This window comes from Aulonocara stuartgranti (genome assembly GCF_965226115.1).
Source record: "Aulonocara stuartgranti genome assembly, chromosome: 12".
Classification (NCBI taxonomy): Eukaryota; Metazoa; Chordata; class Actinopteri; order Cichliformes; family Cichlidae; genus Aulonocara; species Aulonocara stuartgranti.
This window is the reverse complement of record NC_138948.1, coordinates 6,127,410-6,148,015: the sequence shown is the minus strand read 5'-3', so window position 1 is coordinate 6,148,015 and position 20,606 is coordinate 6,127,410. Positions and strand designations below refer to the sequence as shown.

General features: G+C 39.7%; 2 protein-coding genes across 5 annotated transcripts in view; one reads left to right on the top strand and one right to left on the bottom strand.

The window, feature by feature from the left end:
• Positions 1-20,606, top strand: part of prdm6 (PR domain containing 6) — a 203,938-nt gene that overhangs the window by 40,921 nt on the left and 142,411 nt on the right. The window contains exon 1 of one of the 4 annotated variants that reach the window (XM_082554519.1): positions 12,111-12,173. The exons of 2 other annotated variants lie outside the window; for them this stretch is intronic. The gene's annotated coding sequence lies outside the window, so the exon portion shown is untranslated. Of the gene's footprint in view, positions 1-12,110; positions 12,174-20,606 lie in introns of those variants that run through there. One more of the 4 variants, XM_082554520.1, reaches the window with a different exon arrangement.
• On the bottom strand, positions 10,577-19,182 carry ppic (peptidylprolyl isomerase C). Its single transcript, XM_082554524.1, has 6 exons — positions 18,613-19,182; positions 16,777-16,890; positions 15,244-15,337; positions 15,069-15,136; positions 14,835-14,951; positions 10,577-12,147 (listed from the first exon to the last, which is right to left on the bottom strand). The coding sequence occupies exons 1-6, from the start codon at positions 18,715-18,717 to the stop codon at positions 12,019-12,021; spliced, it is 627 nt and encodes a 208-aa protein (XP_082410650.1). The 5' UTR covers positions 18,718-19,182; the 3' UTR covers positions 10,577-12,018.

Here is a 20,606-nt window from a genome sequence, read left to right as displayed (position 1 = left end):
CGAAACATGAAAACTGAAATTGCTTTCAATGGATAAGGTGACGGACATCTTAAAGCAATTCTAAGTTTAGCACGTGAGCAGCACAGTTGTCAAGAACATGTAGAAAGAGGCTATTTACAGCTCTCGGGATGAACCAGGGCTCAAGCCATCTAATATGGATCTTTTTTCCACTTTTAGTATCTTTTTTCATCTTCCTCCTCTGGTTTCTCAGTCCCCTTCTCGTTCTTCATCTCTCCCTCCTTCGCTCCTCCCTCTGCTCCGGCCTTCACTGCTAATTAGTTTCAGAGGGAGAGCAGAGAAGGGTGAGGGAGGGTGAGGAGCAAAGAAAGAGGAGACGAAAGGACACATGAGGAGGAGAGAGAGAAAATGGAGAGTTTAGTAAAAATGACTCTTACTGCATCGAGGGTTAACCTAATTATATAGCATACCTGTAACAGCTACGACAACTGCTGCTGTGAGTATCAATATGCAGTGGTAACACTTTTCCAGATGGAATTACTTCTACATTTATTTTATTGCATCTACTAGTACCAATATACATCTAAATTACATATTGACTAACTGCTTATAGTGTTATTATTACTGAAGCTTAATACTAATGTAGATAAGGTGCAATGCAAAAAGTTTTTTGATTTTATAAGCACAAGAAGACCTATTTAATTTAAATTTAAATGAATGTTATGTCTATATTAAGTTTGTCTCAGGACTCTGGACCATTTCCAGAGTCCTGTTCATATCACGTGTTAATGCCTGTGCAGGGTCGAGGGTGGCACATTATGGTTTCTTTTCTTTTTTACATTCATAGGTCTTTGATCGCGTGAATTAATGTAAAGCAGAGTTCTCTTGTAAATTCCCGAGGTGTCTGTAAAGAAAGATTCATTACAAATTCCCTCAACTCTGCTGCATGCCTTTGTTCTTCTGTGCACACTAAATGTGTACATTTTTTGACCACACGAATGCAGACGCCACGGCAGGATGGCAGATCCCAGAGTAGACTCCGGTGAGGCTGGAGACATTACACCTCTGGGCTGACATGCCCTCCTTAGACGGGCCCCCATGAAATCAGGACCTGGATGAGAAGAAGGATTTCTTTGTTTCTTTTACACAGGTTTTAAACCCCTTCCTGTGGCTTGAAATTGGAGTCCGGTTAATATTATTTACTCTAAAGGTCTGTGAAATTAATTTTATGTATAGTTTAGAAAAGCCAGCACCTGTGCTGTGTAAGAACTCCCGATCTACACTGCATGTCTGAACAAAGACCAAACCACAAAGTCAGACCAATTAAGATTATCTAAGATTATCACACAAGATCACTTAAGATTGTCACGAGACGGATCATGACAAAAGTATAAAAGCTTCCAAAAGTTTTCAGTGTTCCCCGGCCTCCAACTCTGAAGAATCTAAAGGCCGCCAGGACTCTGGGAAGAATAACTGAGTAACTGTGGAAGAAAGGCCCCTGTGAGGAAGGTGACCACAAACCCAGCACTCTGCTTATCAGATATTAAGAAGTCCTCTGGAAAGATGGAGAACCTACTAGAAGGACAGCCGTTTAAGCATTTAAGAAACCATTTACTTCATTGATCTGGTTGACAGAAGCTATTCTGAGGAGATCTGATTACGTGACAATATCATGGTGGTAGAGCAAAGTATGGTAGTGGTATCATTATGCTGTTGAGGTGCCCACAACCGCAGGAATAGTGGGCACCTCAACAGCTCAACACCTCAAAGTCATCAGGAATAGGAAAGCTTCCTGGTAAAGGCAGGTTTGGAGACATAAAGCCAATCCAGAAGCCAAAAGAGCCCTTGTGGGAGGAGGAGGCAACATCTGATGTACCATTCTGTGATGCCTACGAACAGCCAGTACAAACATTTTGATGTGTGTGTGAAGCTAACACTGAGTTACAGAACAGGGATGCTAATGTGTCTTGTTTGACCCCAGGTCTTTAAAAAAGACTTAATGAGTTAAAGAATGGTCCGAACAACCAAAAGCTTTTCACTCAAAACAACTAAAGGAAAAAACCTGGAAAAACAAGAGCACTTTAAATAAAACAATGTCTGACAGAGGAAACTCTCCTCTTCTCTCCTCTCAGTTAGGACTCTAATTGGACGATGAGAGGAGCCCGCTGAGGTTGTTTGGCGTTCATGTGTGTGCGTGTGTGTGTGTCAGCATTTCGATTTTCTTGCACCATCCCTCTCTTTTCTTGGTTGTTTTGAGGATGAAGAGGAGGAGGAGAAGGTGGAGGAGGTGTCACCACAACTGTACTTGCCAGTGGTGACAGGACAGCAGCTGCTCTCTCTCTCTCTCTCTCTCTCTCTCCCTCCTCATTGGTCTGGATGAACGAAACTCAGGGGAAATCATCACTATGTTTACACCGGCCCCTCCCTCCTCCCACGCCACCCACCATCTCTGTCCCATAACCCCCTGCTGCCCTGGCCCATCTAACCGCCCACCCCACCCCATCCCATATCTCTGTTTTCCGCCCCATGATGGTGGCTGTTAGACAGATAGAAAGCAATACCCCCCACAAACCCTCCCCTTAACTCTCTCTTGTAAATTTGTGAGCTCCGCAAGCATCTGAAGAAAAGAAGAAGGAGGAGATGGAGGGAAAGAGAAAATGGCCAGCAATTGGTGGTGATGTGATGAGGGAGGAGGGGGGAAGTAAAGGCCAGACAATTGGTGGTGAGGGATGTGCAAGAGAGGGATGAAGGGGGGAGAATGAGGCCTTGAGAGGGCGATCAATGCGATGTTCACCTGCCGTCCACCTCCCCAATTTAAAGAGAAGGCGCTCTAACGATTTCCCCGGCCGGCTCCCACCGACTGATGGAGCTCGGGAGGAGAGGAGGTGTAGAGAAAGTAAAAAAATTAGGCTTCGACGCAGCAATGCATATAAATGGGAGCGAGGCTGTCAGAAAATTAGCTTTTAATGATGGAATGCATGTAGTTAAGACAGAAACAGAGTCGGGAAATAGCTTTTAATATGTGTGGGTGGTGAAAGAAGTGGAGGCAGAATGAGGCTTTCAACGCAGGGCCGCATACAGATGGGAGCAAAATTACTGGACAATTAGGTGTTAATGACAAAATGCATACAGAGAGAGAAATTTGGGTTTAATGCAATAGCGTTTGTAAGAAAGAAGCAGAGGAAAATAAGCTTTTAATACACGGCTGAATTTAAATGGGACAAAGATCACGGGAGAATTGATGCACACAGTTAAACGAGAAGAAATTAGTTTTACATTAACCTTCCCACAAGACACACTGCAGTTAAAAAAATGTAATACACAAATGTATGCACAAAGATAAAGAAGAAACTTTAAACTGTAAATCCTCTCAAAATTGAAACAACGTTTTTTGTGTTTGTTTGGGGTTTTTTTGGTAAACGCAAGTTTTGGTAAAATTTTAAACAAGCATACTCCCCATATATGTGAAATATTCAAGACACATTACCTATTAATCTGCACATTTTCCCATTTTTGTTTTGTTTACTGCGTTCTTCATCACAATGATATTGCAATCAAAGATTTTCAGTTTGTAAAGAGAGAAAAGATCCACATTTATAAGCAAAAGAAATCTTTTCATTACTCACATAACTAAAAAAACAGTTCAGGTCCCACAGAGTTTTTAAAAATCGTATTTTATGTTATCTTAATAAGATAAGATTAGATAAGAATAAAAGTTTAGGGTTAGGGTTATTGGGTTAGGTCTGACGATGAGGATGACAACTTTTCATTTTGGACATATAAAACAATCAAATCAATATATATACCTGCCTATACATGTACACGTACACATATATGTGTGTGCAAGGAAATGAAGCAAAATCGAAATAACATGAAAAAAACACTAAACACCTTTCCTAATTAAATATATTCCAATTACTTTTGAGCATCTGAAAATGGGGGGCTATACCACAGGTGGGACTTTTACCAAAAAACAATTCAAGTAACTCGCTGACTTCAAGATGAATGATCTATCCAACAACTTTGTGATTAGCTCTATAATTTTACAGGCAGCTGATATCAAGCACGAAGTCTCTTGGTCCATGTGTGTCGATATGTAATTTGGTTCAGTGGCAGTCTCAGTCTGCTCAGTTCTACAGTGTTAGATGTCAAAGTGACTGGTAGAAATGTCAGCAGACTAATTCCTGGGCATTTACTAGAGCTGGTGGCCCCAGCGATTCTGAATTTGAATTGACTGTGTGTCATTGCCATAATATCAAAGCTACAATAAGACACACTGATATAACTGACCGCCCATCCTCCTCCTCCGGCTTGTTCTGCCTTTGAGACATGTGACTATTCACGTTCCCGCTCTCCTGCCCCGACCTGTCAGTCCTGTCAATATGATTATTCCTGCTTCTAATTGAAGTCAGAGATGAGAAGGAAGGATGAGGTGGGGGAAAGAAGGAAGCTGTCGCTTTAAAGGAGGATGGAGGGGAGTGTGAGACTCCTCTGCACATGTTAAGAGTATTGAAAATGTGGGCCTGAATAGGTAAAAGTGAGGAAAGAACATGACTGTTAGTTATTATGTTTTAGTTCGAAAAAACCTGTAGATTGGAAAACTCTGGACTTCTACTCAAGTAAGACTGAATCCAGTTCCACCGTCTTTTGGATGTACTCACAAAAATAATATATCCTGTCATATTAGCATTGCAAAATTTTCTAATTCTAATGTTAGTGTTTAATGTTAGCTTTTTATAGATGGTTCAGTATGGTGTCAATTAAAGGAGATATCCCTAATAGGAGGACAAAGGAGGGGGGAACAACTAAGCTGTAGTGCCTCTTCACCTCACTGTACAATACCTTGTGCAATACTTTTTGTAAATAGTCAACAGTGCAATAGACTCAATACTTGAAATGTGCAATTCACTTGTATTTTTATTTTTTATTCCTATTTATTCTATTTATCCCCTTTGTATATTTTATTTATATTTGTCTCTGTATTTATATGTGTGTGTGTGTGTGTGTGTGTGTGTGTGTGTGTGTGTGTGTGTGTGTGTGTGTGTGTGTGTGTGTGTGTGTATATATATATATATATATAACAGTTCTGTAACTGTAACTTTGGTCGTTGCTGTGCTTTTTTTGGAAGTCGAATTTCCCAGAGGAACCCACCCGAGGGATTAATAAAGTTCTATCTTATCTTATCTTATCTTATCTTATCTTATCTTAATATGGTCACAGTTTTATTCACTATCACTTAAAACTAGGGACTGAGCCCAGAAAGTCATCAGGAAAGTGCTAACAGGGGTCACAGATGAAGGGAGTTCACCCTTTTCTACAGACTTCTGTACAACCAAAAGAGTTTTGTTACCAGAGGAACTGCCTGCTGCTGGCCATTAAACAGAATAGAGGCTCTGCAGGTTGGATTCACTTGAAGCTCCATCCAGCTTTTATTGTCTATGGGTACACCTAGCCCCAGTATAAAGCAAATATTGCAGAAAATAAAAAATAAAAGCAGAAAATTTAATTGTAAATAATGCAAAGTAATGTCCGAGAAGAACAATTAGTCTAAAATGAGTATAATATTTCCTTCTTTATGATCACCATTTACACCTGGGACACTTCAGGCTTTGCTTGTCCCCTGTCTATGACTTCACTGGCCTCAAAATGCACTTCTCCAGTAATACATAGCTCTAAAAAAAAATCTCATGTCCTTTATAACTTAAAGAGCTTTAGAAAAGAGTACATTTCACTTCAAAAGGCTGAAAGGTTTGAGTTCAAACTGTAGATTGTTTTACTGAAGACTATTTCCCAAAGATTTTTAAATTGATTTTGTAGAAACAGAAGTTAATAAAAAATGTGAGAATTACTTTGCTCACTTAGTTTACACAGTAGAAACCCTAACAGTGTGAGGAGCAATTATTGCGGACATAACCAAAAACTGGCTCTGCTTCAGAGAGCAACATAAGTCCACAAACTGTAAGGAGGGTTAGGCTGTGACTTTTGTGTCCACTACCAATATGTCAAGGACACCTTTTCCTTTTTATAAAAATCCCAGTATAAAGTAAAGACCTTACAGGAGGGCCCATTCTCCTACCTCGATCAGTGGTGTGGCTGGTGTTCACGTCTTTTGGCGTTTGTGCTCGAACACACCGAGCTATGGCATTTGTCAGGAGGATTGCCACTCCAGAGATCTGTCAAAGAGCAGGGTCACTGCTAGGGGCATATTTTAGGTCAAATCTTTTTCTTAACCCAAACCGAGGAGTTCTATTACTGAAAACTAACCAATAGGTGAAATGAAAAACAAAACAGAAAAGAAAAGAAAGCAAAGTGCAAAACACAAAGGTCTCCTGGCTGACAAGTCAGCGATTTATGCTACTGTAAACATGCCAACCCCGTAACACAGACATAGGTCTTTAAAAATGACTGCTATCTCATGGAGGCAAATATTGTTGCACACTGATTGAGAAGGCATCTGACTTAATGGTGTTATATTATCCTCTGGGGTGAGTGCTACAGCACTGTAGAGGGAAAAAAAGGGTGATAACATATTTTTTCAATTGTATATTTTTTGCATTATTATCAACAGGAATTGTTTAATAAAATATAAAAATAAGGAAAAAAATATAATAATGATTCTTAAATAACAGCCTGAATACAGCCTCACAGTTGTGTATAAGCTGTTGTGGGTAGTTTAATTTGGGGTTGGTTGTGCGCAGGTTAGCTGTTAGTTCTCAGAGCAACTCTCTCTGTCTGATGATGTGTTTGCAGCTGACCTTTAAACAACTCTGTCCCATCATCCTCTGCTTCTCCTACAGAGGCCCACTGGGAGTGAACGCACACACACACACACACACACACACACACACACACACACACACACACACACACACACACACTGGATTATACAGAGGTAGAAAGAAGAGACAAACACACTCACATGCATGTAAATAGGGTTCTCTCAGCACAGGGATTCACACAGTATACATGTAAAAATGTGCACACAAAAACACTAGAAACACACATGCACGCGCGCACACACACACACACACACAGACACACACGCGCGCGCACACACACACACACACACACACACACACACACACACAGAGGCATCACTGTCTGAGGTTTGGTGGTAATGAGGCCTGTCATCCTTCCACGCAGCCTCCCTCCCTCTTTCTCTTTTCTTTCTTTCTTTTTTCATTGATCCACTAACAGATCCCCAATATAACAACTAGCAGTCACTGTGGGAGCATCCCCTCGTTCCCCTCCTCTTCCTCCTCCTCCTTCTCCTCGACACGTATCCCTCTGGACCATTTAAAAACCTACCACCACTTTCTCTCTCTCTGTCCTCTGCCTCTCTGTCTCTTTCCCTCTGTGTCTCTCTATCGTGTTTTGTTTCTCTCCTCCATCCTCCTAAACCCCCCTCCATCTCCGGCTCTTGGCTCCTTCGCTGGGTTCAGACAGTCTTGTTATATCGGCTGACAAACAGAAAGGGGTTTCTCCACGGCGTGCCGATGTGGAGGTGGTGGATGTTTAAGGTGGTAGTTTGTCCATCTGTCCGTCGTCTCACCTGGTGTTCCTGTGGAAAAATAAAACAACCCAGCTAGGAAATATAGACTCAGCTGAGAAGTTTCACAGAGAGGAAAGTAACAGGATCAAAAAATGACATTTCTGAGTGAGTTTATATTACATCTAAAATAAGCTTCCAGTCTTACAGGCTACCAGCAGAGCCCTTATTTATTTTATTAGCACATAGTGGCTTTCAAACCTTTAAAATATATTATTTTAAATGTCTCTATTTACCTTTAATTCGCTGACAGTGAGTTGCAGGTCAGAACGGTTTCTAAATTACAAAAGTTGTTTTAACTGGTTTCAAATGGAAAACTTTTTGCTCACATACAATTAAGCATCTACAGATGATCGTTTAACAAAATTATGAGATGAATGAAGGTTTGGATTTCCTAAGCGAATCTAAGTTTCCACAATTTCTTTATTAGTCATCTTTACAGCTTGATATGCACTGTAGCAGCGTGACTAAGTACTGAAAACATAAAAGAATGGAAACTTGAAGCCAGGATTTACATGTCCTCAAATTTAAATCATTCAAAACTACTCATGAATTCATAACAAATGGACAAAATAAGACATGCAGTACACATAGAAAAAAAAACACGACCACCATTATTTCAACCAGGCGGTTTTTAGACTCCACATGTGAAGTAGTTCTGTAATGTGTAATTTAGCTCTTAATGGGATTATAATTTAGAAAATCAACCAGGTTCAAATTAATCAGGTTATATAAAAAAGACTGAAACCATAAGTTCATCAAGAAGTTTTTACCAAGGTGATAAATCAAAGCAAAAACTTTGACTGAAGCAGGGTAATTGCAGGGACTGTGATACAGTCTGATTTGTTTTTGCAATCAGGGGATAGTCCTCGTTTCTTCTTATACTGTGGTCTCTAAAAACACTCTGGCCTCTCATTGCTCTCTGCTTGACAATTTTAGCAGACCACAGAGTTTGAGCAAAGAAACCAAAGAGACCAAAAAATAATCCAAGCAGCACATAATCTCAGAAACACAATGAGGCCGTAAGATCTGTTATGTAAAAATTGAAACAGTTTTACACCACTTACAGAGCTGATTTGAAGTTCAAAACCAGGAAATCGGAAAGAATGAGGTAGATGAAAAATTGTAAGAAATCACAAAAATATGTTTCTCTATGCCAAAGTATCCAATATTCCACAGCTCAAAGAAATCAATCTTCGGTGTCATGTTTAAGCAGTAATTTTAGTTAATTTTAGACGTAATCTATTACGGTAACTGTTGAATTGTGGCGAGATAAAACGTGTAGGTTTAATGACATTTAGAATCAAATGAAAAAACCAGAAACATGACAGGAAATGAATGTGAACAATCTGAGCAAACAAACCAACCTTTCTGATTATTTAAATACCTCTCCCATATTCTGTTCATCTTTAGCTGCTCTGTTATAAACAGGTGTCAGTGAAATTATTCTCTTATTTTGTTAATTTGTGAAGGTCTGATTTTTCAGAAGGCGGGAGGCTTTGAGCAGACGGCTGTGATATATTTCATTGTTTTCTGTCGACTTCCTGTCTTCCTCCAGAGATTTCTGCTCCATTTTGACCTTTGTGTTCAAAGATGTTTTCCCCCCTGTGTGCGTGTGTGTTTATCTGTTTGTATCAGTGTGTGTATGTGTGTATGTTGTAGAACAGGGGAAAACAAATCACCCGCTGTAGTTCTCATTAGCAGCAGTTTTGTGTCAGTGCTGAGAGATCAGCTGTCAGCTCTCGGCCTTCCGCTGCAGCTTCACCTTTTACCAACTATAATTACACCATTTAACTGCAACGCTCCTCAAACAGCCACCCGTAGGGTTTAATATACAGCACAATTATATCAATTATATGAAGCGTGCTTGTGCCATTTCCTGGCAAAACAGCCCTACATGATGACGCTCCCACCTCTAAACTTCACTCTTGGTATGATGTTTTTAAGGTGAGATACCTTTTGACCTCCAAACATGGTGTATATACTGTATTCTCCCAGTTTTTACAGGCTTGTCTAAATGCACTTTAAACGTGCTTCAGTATGCTTTTTCTTCAGCAATTGAGTCTTGCACGGTGAGCGTGCATAGAGGCTATGGGCTGTGCATTACCTATTGTTTTCTTTGAAATAATTGTACCTGATGATTTCAGATCTTGCTGTAGCTCTCCACAAGTGACCTTTGGCTCTCGGACAACTCTTCTGATAATTATTTTCCCTACTCTGTTTGAAATGTTGTGAAAAGCACCTGGTCATGGCCGGTTCATGGTGAAATGATGGTCTTTCCACGTCCGGATTATGGCACCAACAGTTCTCACTGGAAAATCTTCTGTAATCAGTGTCAGTCACAATCAGTGTGTTTTGCAAAAATAAGGCTGTGAAGGTCTTGAGCTCAGTTTTTATGTGTGACACTTATTTATAGGCCATCCGTTGGGACTGAAGCAGCTGATATTAATTTATGCAAAGTGGCAGGATTGCTTTCTAATTACTGATAGACTTTGGCGAGTGTCGTGACTTTCCATACCTTTTTGCACCTGCTTTTCTCCATATGTTCAATACTTTTTCTGTGTCATTTCTCATTGTTACACAACTTAATATATGAGCATGTATGGTTAGTCTCTTTGCATGTGTGGATTGAATGGGTCCTTACCAACATCTGTGCAGCAAGCAATAAGCCATTTTCATTGTCATATGAAAATTCACCACATCAGAATCCATATGAGATAAGCATATTTAATCCGAATTACAGTTTTTAAAAAGGGACTTTTATGCTTTTGCTGCTTGTAGGTGGTATATTGTTGTATATTTTTGGGGTCGTGTTCGTAGCATGTGTCAAAAACTACCTAAACAGTCATTTATGTTAGGGGCTTACAAAAAACCCAAAATGTGATTTACAATGTAGTGGCTATAATGTTAATTTTATTATAATTTAGTGGCTTCTCAATTGTTCCACTTGATATGACACAGAATTCATCAGTACAGCTACCTGAATTAGCAAAGGGGATCAGCTGATGGCTGATGGTAGGCGAATGGTGAAAAGCTAGAGACACAAGAAGTAACAAATATAAAGACTAGTTCTGGTTGTTTTGCAATAACATTTTTATTGTAGAAAACATACTCATTGGCACTTTCCTTTATTGTTGCTGAAATAAAGAAAAAAAAATGTTTCTTGAAGAGGTTTAAATGTTGTATTAGCTGCAGTGGCACAAGAATATGTTCTACAGTATGTTACCATGACAGTTTTGGGGTCATTACAAAAGAACTGTGACAGTTCACCAACGTCACTGAAAAGCGTCCGTACAGAACTCATTTTCACAATTTTTGAACCATTTCATCCTGTGCAGTTTGTGCTGTAGTTTCTGCAAACATGATATGGTGCATAATGTATTCCCAAGCACAATGCAAATTCTATGTTTACAGTGATGCAATGTTAAAAAAAACAAAAACATTTGGCACTTGACATGTGCTACATATTTTTTGCATATGCATGTTAACGGATTTTAAAATTCTGATATTTATCAAATAGATGCATAGGAAATGCATTTGGCAAAGAAAGAATGATTTGGCAACAAATGCTACATAAGTGTTTCTGATGGCAGATTATACAGTGTCTTCATTATTTGTTACTAATACTAGATGATACTAACTAGCATCATCCACGTAAAGTATTGAAGTATACTAATGTGTAAAACCATTAGCATTTACCACAGTGAACTTGATAAATACTGAACACATCGACTCACACACTGCCACGACTCCTCTGTTAAAGACTTTGTGTTTTGAGGTTTTGATATGTTTTTCCTTTTCCCTGCCACGACTTTGAAATGGGTCATTTCGGAAATGTAAAGCTTCCATTTGATGGTCTAAGAATGACAAATTAATATGAATATTAATAACAATTAATTAATACTAATACAATGCTAATACTAATATTTGAACCTGTACATTGGCATCCAGGTTTAACACCTTATTTTGAAGGGTTTTCCTGTTTTCTCAGAAAGTTAACACCTGTTATTTAGCTACTGTAACGATTTCTGTTAATAACTTAATAGAAATTTCCAATTTTTATTACATCTGCATACAATGGAAATCAATCAGAAGTCACGATCTACTTTAACTACTTGACCCACAATTGCTAAATGCTAGCAAGGTAGCATTAGCAAGCTCATTATTACTATACATGTTAAGAATTACAATACTTAATATGTATAGTACCTCTTAGTTAACATTAGCCACTGGTGTATGTTAGCATGTAAACATTAGCTTGTGAGTTAATATGTTCCCAGTTAGCATCGTATGAGCTTGCTTGGTGAAATTTTCAGACTTTTTTAGTTATAAGTGTGTTAAAAAGTACCCAATCCAACATGCTAGCACCCCAGAAAGAGCATGTTAACATACGAAAGGAATATAAAAAATAAATAAATAATAATAATAATTGGCACGCTTTCAGTGGGACTAATGATTAATATATAAATATTAATATATTTCTCCTACAGACAGTCTTGCACCATTGGCATTTACCAGCCCTCCACCTCCACTACGAAGGGCTCTTTAACAGGGATCCTGCCACTGTTGACGATCACACACTCTGTGTATGGCAGGTTCCTGTCGTTGGTGTCCTGAAGCTCAATGGTGTGAACCACAGCCTGCAAAAGGAGATCCACAGAAGCAGGTTAGATACTTTATTTTAGTGACAGTGAATCACACATCAGTTTGTTTTAGGTGTCACCTTTAACATGCAGTGCAGTATTTCCACTAAACACATGACAATGGATCAAGTCGTTAAAGTCCCATTCACACAGGTCTTAAAACTAGCATTTGACCATCTGGTAACCACAGGTTGTGAGGGGGGAAAAAAAAACAAAAAAAAACCAAAAAAAACGGACATTCCCTAATTCTTGTGTTCTTAGTTGGAATGCAAGTGATGGACTTGCAAACAATGTCTTGCTATTCTCAGGAGCTTTAATAAAACTATGGAAAGTACGACCCAAACCGGAAATAAAGTACTTTGAAAGTAAAGCCTTCAAAGAAAAATTGCACCTTTTTAAACATACTGGCTGTGGGGTTAAAACAACTGCAAATATTCTCACACTTTGTCACATTTATACTATTAATTAGCAAGTATTTGCAGCCAAAAATAGAAAACTACAGATAAATGCAGAAATCTGATAGGAATCAAAGCAATCACTAGAAGGTTTTTGGTGCAGCCAATCGCCAACCTTCCTTTTATCCCAAAACTTTATGAAAGAGTAGTTGTCAAACAGCTAAAAGATCATCTGCAGAGGAATGGCTTATTTGAAGAGTTTCAGTCAGGTTTCAGAGCTCATCACAGAAACAACTTTAGTGAAGGTTACAAATGATCTTCTTATGGCCTCTGACAGTGGACCTCAGTGCTGATCATTATATTTTATTACAGTGATTACAGCATGCTGTAGGTATTACAGGTATTGCGCTGCAGTGGTTTGAATCATATCTATCTAATATACTCCAATTTGATCATAACACACACCAATTAGTTAAACTGCAGGAATGTCTTAAAGACATAAAGACCTGGATGGCCGCTAACTTCATGCTTCTTAATTCGGATAAAACTGAGGTTATTGTACTCGGCCTTAAAGATCGTAGAAATATGGTATCTAACCCTATTTTTACTTCGAAAGGCATTACCTTGGCCTCCAGTACTACCGTGAGGAACCTTGGAGTCATTTTTGACCAGGAAATGTCCTTCAATGCACATACTAAACAAACAAGTAGGACTTCTTTCTTCTATTTGCATAATATCTCTAAAATCAGAAATCCTTTACAGCACACGATTAGAAAATGTCCTTCCTTTCCTACCTTCTTCTACCCAGGACAGATTCAGTCTGATAATGATGAACAAAACCTGCCAAATTAAAACATATTTTCCGCTTCCATGTGTAGTACTTATCTTATTCTGTCCCTTGTTACATTACACTCATTATTTTCTCAGCACTTTGACTTTACTACACTCTCAGAGAAAGCCCAGTAAATTTTAGAAACCTAAGTAATAGTTTCCTGCCCTCTGCTGAGTCCCCACACCTCAGAACATTGCTAATACTGACCTTCCCTAGCCTTTGCATACCTGTGCTCATCTCTTTTGTTGCTTCCTTGTACCTCAAGATTAAAATCTTCTACTTGATTTAATGCTTTGCCAAGTTTTGCTCCTGCTGAATGCAGCCCAAGTCTGGATTATTTCCTGTACGGGTGGAGTTCCTGAATCTATACAAGAAACTAGTTCGCCTTTGGCAGACCTTTCAGAACAAATACAAGGACTAAAAGAATCAAATGTGAGCTTACTTTCTTTAATAGTTTGTACATTTAGTAACTCATTAGCTCTCAGTGAAGAGTCTTCGAGCTTCCTGAAAACCAGAGTCCTCCCATGCCAGCTGTATTCAGCTAATATTATTCAAACATCAGTACTCTTTTTAAAAATAGAAAAATAAATAAATAAATAAAAAAGGGAGAAGGAAACAGAACTTTATGAGCCCTCTGAGCAGACAGGAAAATGCCTACCCCAGCTATCCTTTTAAGTAGGAGGGTCCAGTTTTGTGAGAATGTGCAGGTGTTTCAAGGTTCAAGGTTCTTTATTTGTCACATGCATAGTTATACAAGTATAACACACAAGTTATACAAGTTTAATGTCTCTTAGGTGCAATTTGTATTAATTTGGAGTTTTGTGCATTACATGCAAATGCTTCTCTTTAGTGTGATTTTTCATCTTGCTGGTCATTCTTATTTTGATCTCCATTTATGGCTCATTCAGCTGAATTGTTTATGTTTTGACATGTTTGAATGGGACTGCTAATTACTCATAGTTCTTCGCAGGTGATGTTCGTCGACACCTTGCTTCTGCCTTTTTCCACCCATTCAATTATTATTAGGCTTTTTTTTTTGCCAATTACAAATTAAAGTCTGGACAACATTTTAGGTCCATCTAAGAGGGCACAAAGACGACCATAAAAAGAAAAGAAAAACATTTCAGCATGTAATATTGGTTGGTTGGCAATCTGACAGTTTCCCATCTCTATTTCTGTTCATATATTTTATGCTTAATTTGTTCTGGCTTTGTTTTAATTTTCTCTTGGGGTTGTTTTTAGTTCTCTGCTGTCACTGAGGTCATTTTATGCATCTCTGACGTTTTTTGAGATTCTGCTCAGAGGCCCACTTGTGTATCACACCGCTCACCCTGCAGGCTGTTAACAGATTATTTCACAGTCAGGACACATTTGCACAAATAAACCCACACCTTCTCCTCCCCTGCAACCAGATGTAAGAAAAAGATTAATGGAAAAAAATCTTAAGTTCCACCCACCATCCCATCCAGGACTTTGCCAAAAACCACATGTTTCCCATCCAGCCACGGAGCTTTGGAAGCTAGGATGAAGAACTGGGACCCATTGGTGTCTGGCCCAGCATTTGCCATGCTCACCTAGTACACAATTACACACACAACTCTTTGTTACGTCATGTCATAACTTGTCATATTTAAGTTTGAGTCAACTACCTTATTCTCCAATACATGAATTGCTAGTGAGAGTGTGCTCACCCAGCTTGCTCCAAGGTGCTTCAGTTTGAAGTTCTCATCTGCAAAAGTTGTTCCATAAATGCTGTGACCTAGATTTTAAAAAAGGAGATTCAGTTAAGCTCTGGTGGATTTTTTTTCCTAAAATGAAAAAGGTTTAAATTTAATGTGTAGGTACAACTTTGTCTTTCATTCCCACCTCCAGTCCCATCACCAGATGTGAAATCTCCTCCTTGGATCATAAAATCCTTGATGACTCTGTGGAACTTCGTCCCTTTGTACCCATAACCTTTCTGCAGAGACATGTAAAAACATAATGCTGCAACACAAAGACCACTGTGCATCAAGAGTGATACACAATTATGAAACTGCAAAACAAAAAAAAAAAAAAAGAATTGATCGATGTGAAAACTAGATTTTTCCACCTGTGGATACATTTGTATGTCCCAAACATCATATAGAACTTAAAATATAAACATGTTGTACAAGTAACCTTGGAAACAATGTCAACGCTAATTTCTAACTTTCTGAGGCCTTTATGGGGCCTGACTGACATGTTGTGGTTATGATGATGGCTACATTTAATCACCATCACTACCGTTAAATTTTATGTGTGTGTTTTCATCTGTTTGTCTATTCACATGCATGTTGTATTTGACATATTAATTTGTAAAGATTATGTACATTCACTGATTATTTCATTACACCTGTTGAATACTTGCTAACACACATATTTCATCTGCCAGTCTCGTGACAGCAGCTCAGTGCATTTAGGCATGGAGACTGCTGAAGTTCGAACCAGCATCAGAGCAACTGAATGAGGAAGAAAGCTGCTTTCAGTGAATGTGGCATGGTTGTTTGCGTTGTACTGGAGTATTTTGGTCTACTGGATTGTTTCTGCCAAATCATTTCCAGTGTTTAAAGAAAAAATATCTAGTGAGCATCAGTTTTGGGCAAAAATGCCTTTTAGATGCCAGATGTCAGAGGAGAATAGCCAGACATCTTCAAGCTGCTGGAAAGGCAACAGTAACTCGAATAGCTAACCAAGGTATGCAGAAGAGTATCTCTGAATTTACAGATTGCTGAACCTTGAAGCAGATGGGCTACAGCAGCAGAAGACCATGCAGGATTCAATTGTATTTTTCCAATGTTGGAAAATATTGCCTGCTTAAATAAGTCTTGGTTTCTGCTACAATATTTGGATGTACCTTGTATCAACAGTTCAGGTTGATGGTGGCAGTTTAATGGCGTGGGGGAATATTTTCTTGGCATACTTTGCCCCCCTACCCCACCCCCACCAATACAAACTGAGCACTTTCTTTAACACCACAGCCACAACACAGAATATTGTTGCTGACCACAGTCTACTCATTTTCTGAAGGCTGCTTCCAACAGGGTAGAAAGCTAAAATCATCTTAAACTGTTCTCTTGGGCATGAGAATGAATTCACTCAAAGGTCACCAGATGTCAGTCCACCAGACCATCTTTAGGATGTGGTGGAATGGGAAACTCAAATCAAGGATGAAACTGTCATGGCAATATGAACCAAGATCTCTGAGGAATGTTTCCAGTACCTTATTGAATCTTTGCCACAAGGGATTCAAGCTGTTCTGAAGGCAAAAGAGGTTCCAACCCAGTACTAGCAAGGTGTATCAATTGAAGTGGCTGCTGAATATCTACCATAATCACATCAGTGTGCGTGGAAATGTGTATTTGTCCAACATCATCCTACCTCTCCAGTTGCCAGTGCGACAAAGTTATTCACTGTTAGAGGGACGACCTCTCCAAACAGACCAATGACGATCCGCCCCACCTCATGACCTCCCACCGTTATGTCAAAAAATACCTGGAAAATAAAACAGCTGTCATTTAATAAAACGTCATACAACGTATTGTCATCCAATCAGCTCACTAATGGCCATCATTTCACACATGTACTGCAGCCATGTACTTTTCTAGACATGTGATGACGAACTAAGCTTCTGTGAAAACAGAAAACCAAGCAAGTCGTCATCCAGTGCCATTCCTCTTGTACACACTTTCAAGATAATGACCTTACCTAAAATAAACCCATTTCCAGAAGCCATATTCACCTGAAGAAACTGAGTTCAAGATACCATGTGAATTTAGCCGTCTCCTACATTTACTTTTTATAGTCTGAAGTCAAAAAAAACTTCCATGCTCTTATGCAAACTTAACTCTGAGTTTATACTGAGCACTCATCCTCTGTGTCTATATGTAAGCGTGCTACTTTTCCTTTGCAACCAGAGGCCGTATCAGCCGTAATAGGGAGTCAGTTTCCCTCTGCCATCTCTGTTGCATTTAAGTATCAGGTTTCTGTGGCTCCAAAAACTGACCAGAGCTCCTACTTTAGAACATCATATCACAGAAATGTGTGGTTTAATTAGAGCTATGCACCCTTTAAGCACAGTATAAAAGAGCTATAATACAACAGCTATAATGTCAAGAAAGGATCTCATGGCTGTTCAAAGAAGGTCCTTAACATCGTCTTAGAGAGTACATCAGGGTTTGAGCTCCACATATGTTAACACAGTGTTTGCAAAATGGTTCTAAAAGTTCAGCTGTGTTTTTTATGCAGCTTTTCCATCTTAATAATAATAATAATAATAATAATAATAATAATAATAATAATAAATCCACTCCTTGGCACACCTGGTGTATGGTGAGAATTGAAAGAGTATGTAACATCAAAGGTTACAATTGACACTAAAGAGGCTAACAAGGGTGAAAACTGAGAAGAAACCAAATAAAGAAAAGAAGTGCTGCCTGTCTGATGGTCTGTATCTGTGCAAGATGTCAACAGGCCTCAACCAAAGTATAGCTTTTTTGAGAGGTTAGCCAATACCAACATGGTGCCAGAAAAGCTAAAGACACTTAGACACCAAATGTTCCTTATGTAAGAAATCTGATGCATGTAGATGCAACTGTAAATGCAAAAAAGAGAATAATCCTGCAGTCAAAAAATAGCCAAAGGCATGCCGGGTGATATACGGGTAATTTTATTGAAAATCACTGGTGCTTTTTCTTTATACACTTTCATGCACGAGCTCCGTGTTTAAATGAATTTCAAAGTAAAAGCAGGAATGTGGCTGAATAACAGAGTGTGAGTTTAACAGATGGCTTTTGCAGATGTTGGGTGGCTCATGTCTTTTCAGGGTCTGTGCATGTTTATTACAGCCTCAGAGTAAGGAGGTCACACATTTATCTAAGAGTGTGCGCGTGTGTTCGCCTGCGGACAAACGCATTGCGCGTTAAGTTAATCTCAATGGACACGTATACAGCTGTGTGTGTGTGTGTGTGTGTGTGTGTGTGTGTGTGTGTCCCACATATTCTCGAAGAATCACGGAGACAGAAGCCTTGGCCTCCTATCGTTACCGGACACGTCTCCCCTCGCACTCCGGGTGACCGTGCGCGCGTGCCCTTCCTGTAGTACAGCACTTCTGCGGGATCGCCGTGAACCCACGAGAAGATGCAGATCGAGCACGCGGAAAAGAAGCCTACGCGGTTTTGGATTAATGCAAATAAATGCGGCAAAATATGCACCCACCTTCTCTGTGACTTTCGGTCCTGTCCGTGAAACTGCGCCGGACACCGACTGCAGGACGACGGCAGAGAGGAAGAGGAGAGCGGGGAGGCTCGTCCGGAGCTCCATCTTTGATTAACGGAGACAGGCCCCTGCTGCGAGAACCGCCGAAAGGGCGAGAGGATAAAGAGGCAGTCACAGCAAGTCACAGCTGGAAGGCTGGCCGGGGAACGGCGCTCATAACCCGGCTACATCATAAGACCACTCCCCCCTGTGGGCTGAGTCTGGACCAAAGACCTGCCTACTGAGAGGGAGAGGAGAGCAGACAGAGTGAAAGGAAAAGACGAGACTGAAGAGGAAACAAGAATTGCAGAGAAAATAAATGTTAAGACTTGAGAAAGAGGTTTAATGTTGAACAAAACATTAAACCCAATTTTGATGATTATAGTTTATGATGATATAGTGTCATGAAGGAGGATAATGCAGAGTATGCATACTGGCTAATGACTTGTGATCAGAAAGTTGTTTGTCAGTGTACATGTGGTTTATAGTCAAATCCTCCACTGGGTTGTTACACAGATTTCAGAACAGCAAAAATGTTATCTTGTCAGGATTGTATTTTGCCATGTGTAATAAAAATCTGTGCTTATATTAGTGATAGACTGTATATAAAAGATGGATGAAGCATCTGTGTTTGAGTAGTGAAGTAGTGAAGGCAATGTAAACATGTATTCTTTCTGTTGACCAACGGGAGATGAGTTTTCTTCCACCGCCAGCCTTTCCCACCTGTGACTTCAGAAAACACTTTCATGATGAGTTTGTGGTGTCAGTTGCTAGTTTCAAACCTTTCTTCAATACAAAAATATGTTCAAATTGTAACTGTTGGTCCCATTTAAAGTAAACTAAACAACAAAGCGGGGTAAAATGTCTGTGAAGGTTCTCAGTTTGACCCCAAAGCGGGGTAAACATAAGTGCAAAGTTACCTTGTAAGTAATTAGTGCTAATATGTTAGGGTGCAGTATCCCTTTGATTTCTTCGTCAGATACCATAAAAGCCAACACAGTTATCCAACTAGCTATAACGTATATCTGGATGCACCATATATTTGACACAGGTGACATTGGCATGTCCATTTCTATGATAATCATGTATACAGTGCAGACACATGACATATAGCACATATTATAGTGAGCATCTTATTTCTCACTTAAGTTCACTTTGCTATGTGTGTCATTAATAACAAAAGTTTTATGGAAATTATGCAGGGCTCTTTATGTATGTTAAAGAATAGATGAATTATATATGTTTCTGTAAGATTGTCTAATATACAGAATAAAAAAAATCTAAAGACACAAGCTACTATTTTCCAATGAGAATAATAATACCTCAAAACAGGGAAAAAAGATTCTGTAGCTCAGAGGATTATATTGTAACGATGGTTAAGTGTTACTGGACAGTGACATGTTGGTTTTCTCTGCACACTGTTGTTGTTCCTTTAAGATTCATGTTTGGTTGGGCTGCAGGAAGTAGTGAGGGTGGTGTACAGGAAGGGGTGGGGGGACCTGGTTGTTCTGTGTGTGTGCCAGGCTGAAGAGAGGTGTAGTTCGAGAGCGCTTCCCCCTGAGTTAACAACCCGCTGGCTTATGTGCCGAATAAACGGACAAACTGAGACCCCAACCGTCTGGTTCTTGTGAACGTTACATTGGTGTCAGAAGTGAAGAAAGAAAAAAGAACCCCAGAACGCCCGAGACCCTGTTGCCGGCGACGCTTGCCGTTACGAGACGAGGATGTTGCCGGGCAGGATTAAGAAGGAGACGGAGGAGAGGGAGGTTCGTCCGCGCTCGCCCGCCCATGGAGTGAGGGAAACGGCGCTGCGGCTGTCTGCCGAGGCTGGATTTTCTCCAGGTTTGACTAGGCTCGGGAACTGTTCGCACAGCGGCCGCGATTCCGGCGGGAAGGAGTCGACCTCGCTTGGCGCGCCGTCACGTGATGTAAACAAACATGGCGGCGCCCAGCAA

Excerpts from the sequence above, each read along its gene's own strand:
- ppic (XM_082554524.1), bottom strand. The coding sequence starts at position 18,717 with ATGGAGCTCCGGACGAGCCTCCCCGCTCTCCTCTTCCTCTCTGCCGTC. Across the intron at positions 15,338-16,776 it reads TCGCACTGGCAACTGGAGAG|AAAGGTTATGGGTACAAAGG; the intron begins GTAGGATGATGT and ends ATGTCTCTGCAG. Across the intron at positions 14,952-15,068 it reads AGCACCTTGGAGCAAGCTGG|GTGAGCATGGCAAATGCTGG; the intron begins GTGAGCACACTC and ends ATTGTGTACTAG.